Here is a 16,163-nt window from a genome sequence, read left to right as displayed (position 1 = left end):
CCTCACTTGGAGTACTGCGTCCAGTTCTGGAGTCCCCAACATAAGAAGGACATGGACCAGTTGGAGAGGGTCCAGAGGAGGGCCACGAAGATGATAAGAGGGCTGGAGCACCTTTCCTATGAGGACAGGCTGAAAGAGTTGGGGCTGTTCAGCCTGGAGAAGAGGAGGCTCCGGGGTGACCTTATAGCGGTCTTCCAGTACCTCAAGGGGGCCTACAGGAAAGATGGGGAGAGGCTGTTCAGAACAGCCAGTTATGATAGGACAAGGGGTAATGGTTTTAAAATAGAGGGAGGTAGGTTCAGGTTGGATATTAGGAAAAAATTTTTTACTATGAGAGTGGTAGAGCACTGGAACAGGTTGCCCGGAGAGGTGGTGGATGCTCCATCCCTGGAGACGTTCAAGGCCAGGTTGGACAAGGCCCTGGGCAACCTGATGTAGTAGGAGATATCCCTGTTCCTTGCGGGGGGGTTGGACTGGATGACCTTTGAAGGTCCCTTCCAGCCCTAACCATTCTATGATTCTATGATTCTATGATTTTGTAACTAGTGCACACCTACCCTGTCGAAATGAATTGTTTCTTAGACCAGGAATTAAGGATTGCCTAATGGCTTCACAGGAAGAAAGCCCTCCTAAAGAGTTGAAATTTTCTCATGGTATCCAGTTGTGCCCATTTAACTATATCTACTTGCCAGGCTTTATTACTGCTTAGAAAAACTACGTGTGTGATTTCCTGAAACTTGCCGCTTACCCCATAGCCTAATTAAAGTTGTGCTTTGGCACTGGTTCAGAAAATCTAGTTGCTTGTTGAACAGTACATTCCTATTCCTTGTTAGCAAAAGATATCTGGAAACGTGTTAAAAATAGTTCAGTCTTGGAAGATTTGGGCAGGTTCTCTGTTAACCCCATTTGTTTTGGGATTGATGGGTGTGCTACCGATCTTCTGACCTCCGGATGATGGTATCACAAATGCAGAAACACTGCTTCTCGACCTGTAAGACCTAACCTCGCAAAACATGCTGAGAAGTGAGATGGAAGTCGTTTGCCTGAGGCGTTGTGTTAGATAATTGTCTACCAGGAGCTTTTTCGTGCACCTCTAGCACCTTAGTGCTTGCTAAGGAAACAAAACCGCTGAATCTCGTGGGCCACAAATATGACACAAAAACTCTTTCTCTTCTTTGGAAAACCCTAAAGAAAGGCAGTAATTTTCCTCTGGTTCTTCGATGATTCATGTGCTTTGTCTGCGAACGCTGCCTATTTGAGGCACAGGATTATTGTGATACAGCCTTGTCAAGCCGGTAACATGTTGTTTTGTGCTTCACGTAGTCATGTTATGACTTATGCCTCGATGGAAGATAGACAGTAAAAGTATAACAGATAAGGTTACAAGGAATTTGAGCAGCTTTTATAAAATTTTGCTTACAGATTAGTTTTGAGAATATATCACTTCCCTGTTTTGTTGAAATATTAAGTACCACTTTATAGATTTTGTCATTGTCGCAATGTGGCCAAAGGTCAAAGTAAAATGTGTGCAATTAGGTTGAAGAAGAGCTGGTGTAATCAGGTCAGGAGTATATCTATGTCTGAACTTCTCTTCATACCCAACCTCTGTACAAAGCCCAACATGAGGCTTTGAGCCACCTGATCTAGTGGAGGGTGTCCCTGCCCATGGCAGAGGGGTTGGAACCAGATGATCTTTAAGGTCCCTTCCAACCCAAACCATTCCATGATTCTATGAGCGAAGCCCTTTCTGCGGCTGAAATTCTTCATCGTTCTCCTTCCTTATTCTTTGTTAGTCATGAAAATGCCTTTTTAAAACTTTATGGAAAATTTAGTGAGACTGTGTAGCAGAATGGGGGACATGGTCTCAGCTTCCTGAGACAAATGTTCTCTTATATGCCAATTTACATTTTTAAATTATTTTGTTTAGCTGCTATGTGGCTGGATGGTCACAAGGGTACAGATGAAAGGGAGACTGTTGTTCTGAAACATTTTGCCACCATGCCTCTCAATATCTGTTTGAGGAGAGGATGCCTGCTCTCTTAGTACCTAGTCTGCTTGAATGACAATCAAAATGTAATTCATCGCTTATTAACAAATGATAATAATGCTGTCCTTATTATTAATTAGGTGGACTCCACGCAATAAAGCCTTTGATCCACATGAGTAAAGGGACTGCATTGGAAATCACAATGGATATTCCATACTACAATTCAATAAAATTATTGTCAATTAAGGTTTGGTTGCAGACAAACATGAAATAAATATTTGTGCTAGATACAGACATGGGAGCATGCCCTCTTTGGTATTTTAATCCTCCTCTTCAGGTGCTATGTCCTTTGGAGTTCTTTGCTGCATAAAAGCTTCTGTAATATTTCCTTCCAGCAGGTAAAAGAATTTGTCTCCCTTTTCGATAAGGAAGAATGCCACTATTCAAACTTGCCAAATTCAAAAAGAACTCAGAAATAAGCAGCAGCAGAATCTGGATGGGTCTAAAATGAATATGAACACAACAACATAGCAGGACTTAGGAAAATGAACTGGAAGACCTTTCTGAGAGGCTCTTGTTACCCTCTGGCTCTTGTGTTAGGTGTACTCTTGGAGTCAGATGAAAGTGCTGCAGGAAAACGAGCGTTATGCTTACCACAAAATTGGCATAATGGAACAGTAATTCTCTGTTCCTTTAGATAAAACCTGGCCATTGTGCCTCTTGCCATTACACTTGAATACTCTAACTGCTTTTTCTGGCATGTTTAAAATATACTGTTCTTATCTGTGTCAATTACAGCTTCAAAGTCTACCTCCGTCTATCATCCGTTATTCCTGTCTCTTAAATTACCTGATTGCTCCACATCATCTTCCACTTCAAGAATAACTTCTTCAGTCATCCCTTAAGGGCCCCTATCAAATGGGCTAAATCTCAGATACTTTTGTCCTGCCTCTTTATCCTTTCCAGTGACAAATGCTCGCAGCCTGCTGTCATCCTGCTTGCGTACACAGGCTGCCCCAGTGCATCATAAAACATTGTGGTGTGATGAACTGCCTTCCTCTCCGTGCCTCATTCTGCTACCCTGTAACTGCGTGTTAAATGAGGTGTTTAGGGAAATTGAGTTAAATCCTTCATAGACAGTGACAGGAGTGGAAATTAAAGCGTAAGAAAACGCTGGAGACTTGAAAGCCATCTTGTACACGACTGTTATCCATGACCCTTAGTCTTTAATACAACACACATGTTCTGAGTGATTTCTGAATAACAAGAGCTGATATTTAAACTTTTAACTTCTACTGAATGCAATTTTGCCTGAGTCTGCCAGCAATTAAACGTTTTATTACTAGTCTGTAATTAAAATAATTGCTTCTGCTCTGGAACCTATATTTTGTAGGTGTTACTCACTCAGAGCTTGTGTTATGAAAAGGGTATGTGTGTTTTTCTAATACATGTAGTACTTAACTTCATATTTATGATAAACTAATGGCCCTTAAAGGAGTGAGTTGAAACCTCAGATGCTAAGGCAAGGGAAGAATCACATCCCTTCCCCTCCTGATGCGAGTTCAACATTGTATTAACTACTAGAAGAGGCAAATGAACTCTGCCACATGCTGGAGCTTAAGACATCCAAACCCTGGCTGGTGGAAAGAAAAACCTTTATAAAAACAAGGTGCTTATGAAGAACTTGAGTAAGTACCTGTATGTGCCATAATTCAGTAACCCTAGGCACTGCATCTCAACTCCTCCTGTTAATTCTGAGTAGGTGGAGAAATGCTTTCTTGAGTCCTTTTTTTTTTTTCCCTGAGCTATTTAATACTTATAGATTAAAACTTGGTACTGAAAACTCGGCTTATGGCCGAGTTCCTGTGTTCACTAAGTTATTTTAACTTTTCTCATGTGATTTAAAGATTTGACTATCTCAAAAGCAAATTATAGTATTAAGTTGTTTTTGAGGTGATGAAATGAGAGAATCTCGGGGAGCCTGGGAGGAGAAAAAGCCCAGGCTGAAAGAGATGCTTTTGAATGGAAGAACAAACTACGTGCCATAAACCTGCTGAGCGTAGAGCTCGACAGAGAGTATCAGCAGGAGAGAGTGCTCCAGAAGATGTGCCCGTGCTGCACTTTTAGTAGAACAGTGTGTTGGGTCACGCTGAAACAGTTGCTGCTGTGATGTGCTTTAAACCCCAAACATGTCATCTTTTTCTTCAGGCTCATTTTTAGGTTCACCGCTTCATGATCTGGTTTATGCTTTAGCCCACAAAGAGTTTTTGTTGCCACAACTGAAGGGGCAGTGAACTGCAGCGTGGGGACTTTTGGCCAGCTTTGCTGCCAAAACCAGCATCTCATGGAATATTACCCCCGAGGGGTTTTGCCCTGGGATACGAGTTCAGTCACAGTGCGTGCATAGATGTGAACATACATCCTTCTAGTGCAAACATTATGGAATCTGACTTTTTAGAGAATGCTTTCTGGTTTTCTCCTAAGTGCTTAAGCACATTTTGATTGACGTGGTACAGTATATACGTCTGCTTGGACTTTGTGGGTCCCACAAAGGGTGGGGAAATACAGGAGAAGCTTGTATTACCTGCTCGGAATATGTTTTAATAATTTTCGTGTGGTGGAAGATATTGTAACATTCTCTTTTCATGGACTTCAGAAGCCTCATAATTTGTGGCAGAAAGATGCTCTGGTCTTGTGTGTAGAAAGTGAAGATGGCTGCATATGCTGTATATATCTTCATTAGAAGTTTCAATATTAAAATATCAATCCTCAAAGTTATACTCCTGATGGCTTATTTTCCTTCGTGTTTGCTTGAGGAATGTGTTTGCTTACAAGATGATGTGGTGGTTTTTGCAAAGTAACTGGCAACTTCTAAAAGTCTAAACGGAACTGTCTGTGTGGCCAGTGAGTAAATGGTAATCGATGAATCATCTTCCTGGCATAGTGCTGGAATATCCTACGCTGCTTCTGAAATGGAACCTGCATTAAATTTCCCAGAATTTGTTAGTCTTGTGCTCGGTGTTCTGAGGGTCTCAGACAAATACATGGATATATTCTTCTGTGGCTTTGTGTAGGACTACAAACTGGAGGAACTTAAGAGTACAGTTAAGCATCCTTTAAATAATGAGGAGTAACTGTGTTTCAGTGGAAAGTCCAAGGGTAGGAGGGAATGTGGAATAAAAGACCCTGTGCTAGGCAAGGACAATGGAAAGCATTAAGCAGGAAATAGGGTATATGGTTAAGGGGGGGGCACAATATCCTGAAAAATGCTATTGAAATTTTTAAATGCTTGCTTTTTGTTCCAGATTAATCAGCCACTCGATGGGGATTAACAGTGGAGCACCTCTTTGTGTCGCCTTTCCACCTCTCTGTAGCAAGAATAACAACTTCAGCACTTCTTCAATAATAATTATGAAACTGGTATTAACTGAATGGCAATTATGGATTTTTAACTCTAACTCACAGTAAACCAGCAAGCCATATGTTGAAATTCCTACCAAATAGCTTTTCGTTCTTAATGTCTCATATCTATACAAGAAGTCGCGAGATACCTGTTTGTACAAGAGGAATATAAGCATTACTTGCCTGAGGAACAGAGGCTGAAAGAGAAGACACCCTAACTTGTTCGTGGAGTTATGGTAGTATTATTTATATAGATATAACAAATATATATATTTTTTATGGTAATGAAAATGGCTCCTCAGAATGCTGACTCGGAATCTATGCAAGTTCAAGATCTACCTGTGGCACAGCTTCAGAAACCAGAAAATAAGGAGAATGAAAGCAGGGAGGAGACCATTAGTGAAGGATCCATAGACCGGATACCAGTACGCCTGTGGGTGATGCATGGTGCAGTAATGTTTGGCAGGGAATTTTGTTATGCCATGGAGACAGCTTTGGTAACACCCGTGTTATTACAAATTGGTAAGTAATTCTCATTTCTGTTAATCAAAGTTTTATATACCTTTTTGCATTGATTGAAGTCAGAGAAAGAGGGAAGTTGGGTCTGCCAGCTGAAAATACACAAGGTAAAATGGATTTTGTGTTTTTGTTCTTAGCTGTGTCACAGATTCAATTGCGTGACTGTGTTTAAGTGGAGAGGATTTCTGCTTGCATTTGTCTTTGTAATACTGCTTCCATCTAGGAAAAAACCTAACCTGATTCGAGTTCCCATATAAAATTAGCAACCTCAAAATCTTCTAAAATTCTTTATTAAGTGTCCTAAAAATCAGAAACAACATTAGATGATAAAGAATTGCAATGAACATTTTTTTTTTTCATTTATGGAGAAATGTCAGGTTACAGTACTTGAGATTACATGGTTAGATAAACTGGCTTTTCAAACTGCTAGTGAAATGTTGCCTTTATTTCAAACCTCTAGTAAATCTTGTTCTATGTGATTAATCTGTCTAGTTTGTGTTAATATGTGAATACATATGAATAAACCATAATACCAGTAGCTTTAGATAATAACGGGACGGTAATGGGGATTAGAATAGGAGTAGATGATAAATTTCATGGTGAGTACTGTAATTAGGTTTCCAATAAACTGCTTACAGTATTAACAGTATCTGGTATTTCCTTTATCAAATCCAGAAAATCTTGCTCTCTATCAGCTATCAGAAAATATTACATGAAACTGAAGGGAAGTACTGGACTGAGCATGCTTCCATGAGAGAATAAATCAAGGATGTGTGTGCACTGTATAAGTGTATATATAATATATGCATATTATATGTTTACTAATATTTGCTTTGGCTTTTACATGCAATCGTGCCTTACAGCATCCTCAGTTGTGGCCAAACAGAAGCATTCAACCAACTCTTTGCAATAATGTTCATTTCATACTATTTACTACATTGTTTAAAAATTTCAAGGTTAGCATCTCAAATGAAACGTCTGTATTTTTATATTTGGTATGAGGCATAAGAGATTGAACTTGTGAGCATGCAAGGTACAAATTCTCTTGTGCAGTCTTCCTGCAAATGAAAATGTGTTTTCGTATGAAATGACTAGTCAGTTTAGCTTAAATCAACAGAGGGCTCAAGAATTGGTGCGGTTAGTGCCATGAGAGATGTTGATGGGTTATACCTCCAAGTTTCCTTGAAGATTTTTGTTTTCAAAGCTCATCAAATGTTCTTTTTGAGTCTGTTGGTGGCATAGTTAAAGTAGATTATTAGTGTTCCCAAAATAGTAGCTTTGATCAACCTGGCTTGCTGAATAAAACACATGCAACTTCATCTAGGAGTGTTTATAATGACTTGTTCTGAGGTTTTGTCTTTTGGGTAAGTTGAGATTTAGAGACTTAATTGATTTATAACAGCAGCTTTGGTTCAATCATTGTCTACCGTGAATGCAAAAAACTTGCATCCTGCTTTGCACAGAGAAGACACCCAGTTTTGTAAGTGATCTGTACTTTTTTTGTTTGCTTTCTTGTTTGTGCTGGCACTTGGATGTTTAAAATGTATAACTGGCTAAGCTGACTCTACCTTACCATAGAGTAAGGTCAGACAGTGTAAATAAACCATCTTTTTAATTACTGACCAGTCTACTAGTTTACATTTCTTTTGTGAGCTCTTTTAGCAGATCTGTTTCCTCCAGATAATTGAGAAATATCTCTTCTCTTCCTTCCCTAACCCCAGTGATCAAAATAACATTGGGATCTGGGGGAGGAGAAGAAAAGAGCTCTCACTTCTAGAAAAGCTGGCAAGTCAACAAAGCGACGCAGAAGGCTGTGGGATGGGATGATGATGTTCCATGCCATAGAGATAAGAGATGGAGGCAGCTGGTTACAAATGTTAGTGCTTTGGGAACTAATTGAAATCTCTTGTGCTCTGGCTCATGTTCCTTCAGCAGGGGAATAAACAATGTTGGATTCACTAAAGGGTTAAGTTATTCACGGGTGACTTATCTAGCCTGTTTGGTAATTAACTCTTACATGGTTCTGTTTACCTTTACCAACCTCAACATCTGTCTGCCTCAACATGAGCTAAATTTATTCCTCACTGGAGGGGGTTGCATACAGCAGTTGAACTGCTGTGATATTCCCTTTGCTTCTCGTTTGGGTAAAAGCAACATTCGGTTGTTTTCTGTGAGAGTAAATTGGCTCTAGAAACTATTTTTGAGAAGTGGCACCTGGGGAAGTGTGGTGACTCAGCCAACTAACTTTGCTTATGATGAGTTGAAGAACCAGCAGCCTTTTGGGTATGGAAGAAAGACCCTTACAGATATATGTCGAATATTCACAAACACACATCCTAAAGCTTGATTGTTTTCTGTATCTCAGAGAAAATTTTGGTCACTGAAAGAATCTGAGATTCTTATCAGATACCACCCTTAAAACCTTCGGCACGTTAGTGTGATGTTACACGCTTTCTGCTTGCAGGGATTTGACTTTTCTAGCTGTTTGTGTACCCTGGATCAGAGGTGTAGTTATGATTTGGCAGGTGAACAACCTGTCCTACTTGTTCTGTAAGCCACGGGGTTTCAGCAGCTGAAGGAGATAGTCCTTTGGATAGTCCCTTTCCAATTCAACAGTGGTTGAATTGTCGGTGTTTAAATTTCCTGAAGTTTTGAATTCTTTACAAAAGAACTAAATGCAGCAGTGAGAGCTGCTTGGTTCAATGGATACAGTGAACTGGAAAGGTCTGGACGTACGTGAGTTGCTGTACCCCTGCCGAAATAAGTTCTGATTTGTGACTTGGGTCTTTGTTGCTATGCTTAGGTTGATGTTGCATTGTCTTGTCAGAAATGCAGCTACAAATCTGGAACAGCCTTGCAGGCATAACTGGGCTGTAGTAGCTTAGCAACAAGAACAAGCCAAATATATATTACGTGGGGTTTTTTATTCCAACTTGCTCTTTGATTTGTTACTATCTGCAGCTTAAGAATTCAAAAGGAAGCAGCTAACTTGTTTAGAAGAATTCAGAGGATATAAAAATATGCCAAATATGAGAAGAGGCAGGCTTACTGCGGGTGAAGTAGTATTAGTTGGCACTTTCACAGGTTTTGATCTCTAGAAATCTTCATTAATATTTTTTAGAGACCTGTTTAATCAACAGTTCCTCCCAGCCAGTTTTAAAGCCTTACTAGAAAATAAACTGTCAGCACCTTTAGCACTCTAGGTTTACTTGTTCATCAGTCCAAGGTGTTTGAGAAAACTGAGTGATTTTGTGTTACTTTTGAGTATGTTCTGTGCATTAACACTAGTGTTTGCTTCCCCTGTCACGTTTCAGCCACGTATTATAAATTCCATAGGAGCAGGATGAGGCCTTTGTCTTCTAAAACATCTGGTACTTAATGCTGCTATCTATGACAGGGAATTAAAATCCCTGCTATTTTTTATAAATGACAGTTTATTTTCTTGCATTGTTAAACTTGGCTTCTAAGGATTAAATCTCTAAAACTGCTTCCAGTTCATAACAGTTCATAGAAAATTTGGATACATTTTTAAAAAATACTGTTTTGCAAGAGATTTCGAGTGAATAAAAGTGAGGAGAAACTGATGACTGTTATGGTGCAAACTTAGAGAAGCTGTTAGCTTTTTGAAGAAACTTTTTCAATGAAATCCTAATACATGGCTTTGGCCAACAACACTTTAAACCATTAATAACACGATTTGGTAATTTCAGATTATTTCAGTTGTAACTCAAGCACAATCTGTGTTACAATGCAAACAGTAAATTCATTTTAGTAGTTCTGAAAGGTGGGATCTGTGTGCCTGTTTCATTAGGACTACGGAAGAAAAAAAAACTGTATTCTGTGCCTTGGGGTGGCTGCTGCTTTCAGCATGAAAAATCTTCTGACTAATGAGTAGTGGTAGCTGTAAACATGAAGTTTCACATTTTATATTTAATATGATAAAAGCTTTGCTGAGCCTTTACCGTTGCTTCAAGGGCTCTTTCCAATGCTATTGAGTGTTTTATGAATAGTTAATAGGCACAGAAGTGACTGTCAACACCAGAAGTTGTTCCTCATTCCTCTGCATAAATTAAATATATTACACTAGTGCTTTTAAAAAGAAACTGTGAAGGAAGAACGTGAACACTTTACATGTACTGCTTACCTTTGTAATGTCACTTAAATTTAGGAATTTTTCTCTGGTACTGTACAGCCTTGATTTTTATGTATTTCATATCCGAGTGCCTGTCTGATGGCATTACTTTGTTTTGCTGTGAGAGTTAATGGGCTTTTGTAGCAAACATTAGCGAGTCTAGCATTAAATATTAAAGATGGTTGTTTTAAGCTTAACCCTGAGCATGGTGTTCTGTTTAGGCAATAACACTAAGGAACAGCGTTTCTGGAAGCTGCATATTTCACTGCTAATTAATAGATTTTAATAAAGAGAAAGGCTGAGCTAAGCAGAGCAGAATACCATAGGTTCTTTTTGTTTGGCAAAGAAATTATTTCTCTCATTATATGCTTTTGAACTAGCAAAACACTGCAGTCACTCAGACTTACATACATTTCCTATGTGTCTCATACATGTAGAAAAGCTCTTCAGGAGGGTGGGCTGTGGTTTCTCAGTTAAAGTATTTGCACATAGTACCTCAGAAAAAAAAATAATGTGACATTCAAAATTCTTCTAGCCTAAAGGAAGAATGCTCAAAGGGTCTGAAATCTGGTTCATGTGAAATCGGCAGGATGGAAAAAGTGCGTTAAGCAATAACTCAAACTGCTGATTCTGCGAAATCTCAAAGTGGTAGCTGAGAAGTCATTATGCTGAAGAGATTTAATATTACAGAGTGAACTTTTAGTATGAAGTAGTGACTCTCCCCATTGAAATTTACTGCTGATACCTGTTTGGGAAGAATGCATGTAGGTAAGGAGGAGATTATGGAGACGTGTTTAGAAACCAAGCATGAAATGTTACAGATAAATTAGCTTTTAGCTGTGTTTCCTCAAAGGAATTAAGGTATCAATTGCTGACTCAATTCAGTGTGGAAGGGGATAGTCTTCCTAAGGCTAAGCATGAGATCAAAGGAAATCTAAAAACCTTAAAGATCTGGTGAGGGAGCAGGGAACGAAGGGACTGGATGAGCTTTCAGAGGCTGCCTATAATTCGAGTGAAAAAAGGCTGCCTGGCTGGAAAATCTCTCGCAGATGCAGGAAGCTCTTCAACATAAAGCAGCACTGAGTATTTCAGCTCGAGTCGTTGAGTTTATTCCTGATCTCTACCAGAGGTTACGTTTATGTTAGGGTTGTATAGATTTATAACTGTTTCTGCGAAGCTGCGTCTTACCATTTGAGCTGTGCCTTACCTGACCTTGTCTTACCAGGAAGAAGCTGTTTGAGTTACTGTAACCTGCTCTTTGACTCTCAGAGGTAATACTTGTATGATCCAGCTGCATCTGGGCTCCCAGGCATAGCTGCGTTTGATGCTGAGCGTGAATTTTGTAGGATCTGAATTCCTCCTTGGAAGAGTGAATGGCTTGGGAGCTGACCTGTCCCAAGGGGGGACTGTAACACGACTAACCTAAGGACAAGTATTGAATTTAAGTGGATCCAGAAAACCTAGAATAAAAATCTCTTAAATACATTTTTCAGCCTTGTTAGCTTTGAAGTTAGTCTTTAAGATGATGTGAAGTTCGTATTCAGATCTCAAGTGGTAGAATGTATAAAACTGCACATACTGTGCCTGAGGCACATGTTAATTGCCCTATAAAACCTCCCCACCCATCATTTTTTACTTACTAATTTTATGCCCACTAAGGGGTTGTGTAAGACTAATTTTACTGTACTTTGTTTAACAAGCAAGCAAGTCAGTAAGGCTTTCATGTCATATATCACTTTTCTGTCACATAAAATATCTTTTGACCTCAGCTCAACAGCAGCACAGTTTTTGAACACACGTAGTCCTTAGTGGAGGGTTTAGTTAAGGATACATTTCAAGCACCTTTCTTTTAAAGGTGCTGCGCAACTATTAAGAATTTTAATCCTGTGGGCAGGGGGAGCACATGCTTTCTTCTCGTATCGAGGCAAATGCCACACGGTCTGGCAGTTGTGCAATAACTTACAGAGCTTTTTTTTATACCAATGTTGTGTTTTTCTTTAAGTAACACTGAATCTGGCCTTCAGAGGCATGACTGATAACACATGGCAGGTTTTCAGCTGGGGTAACATGAGGATTCGTGCTGGCTTTAGGATTGTGCAGACTGTGGGACTTGGGATGAATAAGCCTTACTAGGAAAGGGAAGTTGTGTCAAGGAATTCAGAGGCTTCTCCCATAGCATGAAACATGTTTCCTATTACTTAGCAGTAGGTAACTTTTTGTTCCTTTTTTTTTTTTGGCTGAGTAAGATCTGCCGAAGCTGCTACATCCAAAAAAAAGTCTGATACTTGCTCTGGTGCTGTTTTCTTCCATTCCAAATCTTTAACAGAAGTCATTGATCTTTTAATTGTGTACTGTGGGAATGTTAATACTTTTTCCCCCCACCCCTAGCATAAAGAGCATTCGCAGTAAAACTTGCATGTGAGAACACTTCTTTGAATTTTTGGAAGTTTTCCTTTTGAGAGCTTGTGTGATCTGAGGTTGAGTGACTATGTATGACACGCAAGAAATGCCAGCAGGTAAAGTGTGCTGGAAGACAAAACAAACTGCATAAAAACGCAGGCTGTCAGCTCTTACATAAGGATGGAGGTTTAAAAGCAATTTTTAGTTTCCTCATCTCTGTTCTTCAAATCCATTTTTTTCTGCAGCGATAGACATTTTAGTCTGTGACTTGTGAGCCTCTTGAGCTTGAGGCCTCCAAAAATGATCACTGCCCAAGAAGGAAATAGATATCTCTACCCTTATGTAGATGCTGCTTTCTACCAGTAAATCCTCCTTTTGATCTTGAGTAGCCAAGGTTAAGAGAGACTAAACTTTTTGGAATGACTCAGGAGTACTTTGGCATCTCTGTTCCCCTTCTTTGCCAAATCTCTTGTTCTCTCCTGCCTCAAGGAAATCTAGTAAAGCAGCAGAAATAAGGACCAGTTAACAACGCTACCACAGGCTAATAGTGCTGGACTGGTCATGGGACTATATGGAATTATAAGCAGATTTTTTTTGTGTTTATTTTTAATTTGCATATCAGCCAGTAGTTCAAAATTTTCATTTCAGTGTATTGTAAATGTTCTTTTTACTTCCCTTTTATGTTGGGTCACTGAGTCACTTTGCAATTCTTCCTTCCCACACATACTGAACCTGCCTTGTTGCCGTAGCCAAGATAAGCCCTCATAGGTTTTCATCTTCTTTCAAGGGTAGCTCTGGAGTAAAAAGGGGTACATATAGGACTCAAGGAACTGCAGGATCCCTGTACTTTTAGTGCTCCCTTACTAAGATTTCCTGGTAGTGGGAAAAGGATGGGAGAAGTAGGGGCAGAGTTTGGCCTCCTGAAAATGTGCTAAAATGGAGTGGTTTTAAACACGCATCTTTACGCAACCTCTTTCCTAGCCTAAACCCTTCCTATTAATCTTCTTTCCACCCACGTATGCTCTCAGCCAAATTTACAAAGCCCACATCTTTTTATACCTTTGTCTAAACACCCTCTAGGAGACCAAGACGTCAGGTGAACCTGTGAATGTGTGTGCACACACAGCAGCCCTCTGAGTTTCAGTTTTCTGTTCAGAATTTGAGTTTGACCCTCACCTCTGACCGAGAGGTCATTTTGCCATTGTGATAACAGATGAAACGTGATAGTGCTTCCATGCTCTTTATTATGGAGCAATTGCCACTAGGGCAGTTTTCCAGCAGGCAGTTGCCTGTTCTTTACTGTAAAAAGAAACCTTTCAGCCCTTTGGATGGGGTTCTGGTGGTGGAGACTTGCAGATACAGAACTGAGATTTGGGCACCCAGCTTTTGAAACTTGCAATGCCGAGACTCAAATCAGTGGATTTTCTATTGAACGTGGATTGTGAAACAGGTTATGAAAAGGGAATGGCTGAGAACTCCTTAACGAACAGGAGTCTTAGTTTTCAAGGAAGTAAAATTAAGGCCACTTGTGAAATGAAAAGAATGTCAACAGGCTGTTGCCAAATCATGTAATGCTTTAATAAAGCTTGCTTCAAGAGGATTGTCAAAGCTGCAGCCCCTTAAGCTCTATTCTCCTCTGAGTCTCCTGCGTGCTTGTTGCAACAGTCTTTCTGTTGTGATGCACCCTATGGGACTCCGTTTTAACCATCCTCTTTTATCCAAACAACAGTTGAGGAGGTTTCGGATACGCTTCCTGCAGGCTATTTTGCAAGAAATTATTGGAAAAGTTTTGAGCTGCTGATTCAGTTTGACGATAAAATTCAATACAAGTCCATTTAACTGAACAGGGAAAACACAGGTCACACATTTTATTTGTGTTGGTTTGGATAAATCTCCAGTACCTCATGTCACTCCATAAACATATTCCTCTCTCTGAAGTGTTGAGTAACAGTGGGTACAGATGCAGATTTTTCCATAAATAGATAAACCCAGCAATAGACTGTATTAACATTTGGTGATCTTCAGTTGGAGCCTCATGGTGGATTTTTTACAGCGTAGTAGATGCAGAGCATGTAAACTGAGTATGACCTGGTTTTCTACAGAAATAAATTGGATTTAAAAGGGTTTCATCAGACAAGCATAACTTGCCCACAATCAGAATGACCTGAGAGCCCGAACTCTGCAAAGAAGAACAGGGTGAGTAGGTAGTGAAGGGGAGGGAAAGACTTCTTATCTGGGGGTAGTGGTGGGCAGGTAGTAGCTGACGAGCACTGAAGTATTTAGCAAGTGCCGCCAGACCTCGTAGGTGATTCCATTTGTGCTTTGAAACAGAGAAAGAGATTCAAATCCTTTATTTGTTGTCATTCCTTACTTGGGGAAAAACGTGTAATCCCCATTCCCACAGCTGGGAAGGATGTCTAGCAAAGAAAGCTTCCTCCTTCCAGTTTATGTCTTTACACAAAGTAAAACAGTTTCCAAAATAGCATAAAAGTTCCTGAAAGCAGGTCTTCTAGATAACTGTTCTCTCAGTGTAGCGGCTATTCCAGCTGTCCCTGCTTAAATTGAGTCCCTTTGTGAAGTAGGTGTTTTATGGAGTTGTTAAGACCTTGAAATGCCCCATGTCCATGTGGTGTTCTGAAACATGAAGATTTGGATGCAATTACCTTCTTGGGATTGGGTAAGCAGAAGCTTTTGAGTCTGAGTTTCTATTATATATAGGGAATGGTGACTGCATTACACTGCTCTGCAGCAAAGTTAGGTGGAATCTCACCAGCTGTGAGGAACACCACTCTGTGTGAGGACAGTTTTGCATAGACACAGGTACCGAGCAACTGCAACCACTCAGACACTCCTGCACATGGCCCCACCAACGTTAGGCATAGCAGCTGGAGGGAGACTTCAGAGAAATTCAGGTGAGCTTAAACTTCAGAGGTAGAGCAATTGAACGTCAAAATCGCAACTTCATCATCTACCTCCAGATTGCTAAGTCAAAATCATTTTAGTGAAGCAAACTTTCTGCAAATAAACTGGATTACCTGGAAGCCACAACTGTGGCCATAAAAGTGATGTCAAAACGTAGACATTACTGTGACAAGTGATCTTCAAAACCAGCTTCCACACTCAGCTCAAGAAGCTTTAACGTGCTTCCAAAGCAAGACTGCTTTTCCCTGCAGAAGTGCTGATATGGAGAACAGCGGATAGAATAGATCAGCCCTGCAGTGACCTGGTCCTATCCTCGGTATCAGTTTTGTCTGAGCAAGTGTCTCACCATGAGACAGTGCAATCTTTTTCAATATGCTGATAAATTTTGTATAGCTTCTGTTCAGATCATCTTAACCTTGAATTTCTGTCCTCCTCTGAATTCTGATTTATGTTCTCTGGCTCGAGTGATAAACTGAGCCGGATCGTTTTCTATGTGTTCTCATGTATAGACTGTTTACAAACATGAATTTCCTCCTTTTCTCAGTTGTGCCGCTCTGTCAACAATGGTCTTTCAGTAATTCAGTCTATCAGAATTGAGGCCTCCCAGGATAATTTGCAAATTCCAAAAATATCTTTCTTTTAAATGAGCTCTTGATCTGGAGGTGTTTGATACCTCTTACAAATGTTACATCTGGACACTTCGGGAAATTAAAGCATTTATTTGGAGACTGGAGATCAAGTTCGCACACTTCAGAGTTCACGTAGGTGGCAGGAAAATTAATGTTAAATTACATATTCTAA

At 39.9% G+C, this 16,163-nt stretch overlaps 1 protein-coding gene across 2 annotated transcripts in view; it reads left to right on the top strand.

Moving 5' to 3' along the window:
- The window catches only part of SLC45A4 (solute carrier family 45 member 4), a 70,387-nt gene that overhangs the window by 27,431 nt on the left and 26,793 nt on the right, over positions 1 to 16,163 (top strand). For both annotated transcript variants that reach the window (XM_086608903.1, XM_086608902.1), the window contains one exon: positions 5,293 to 5,911. In XM_086608903.1, the coding sequence (XP_086465029.1) occupies positions 5,668 to 5,911 (244 nt within the window). In that variant the 5' untranslated portion in view covers positions 5,293 to 5,667. The remainder of the gene's footprint in view (positions 1 to 5,292; positions 5,912 to 16,163) is intronic.

Source organism: Tauraco erythrolophus, chromosome 3 (assembly GCF_009769465.1).
Source record: "Tauraco erythrolophus isolate bTauEry1 chromosome 3, bTauEry1.pri, whole genome shotgun sequence".
Lineage (NCBI taxonomy): Eukaryota > Metazoa > Chordata > Aves > Musophagiformes > Musophagidae > Tauraco > Tauraco erythrolophus.
Note: the sequence above shows the minus strand (reverse complement) of the source record. Positions and strands in the feature narration are given on the sequence as shown.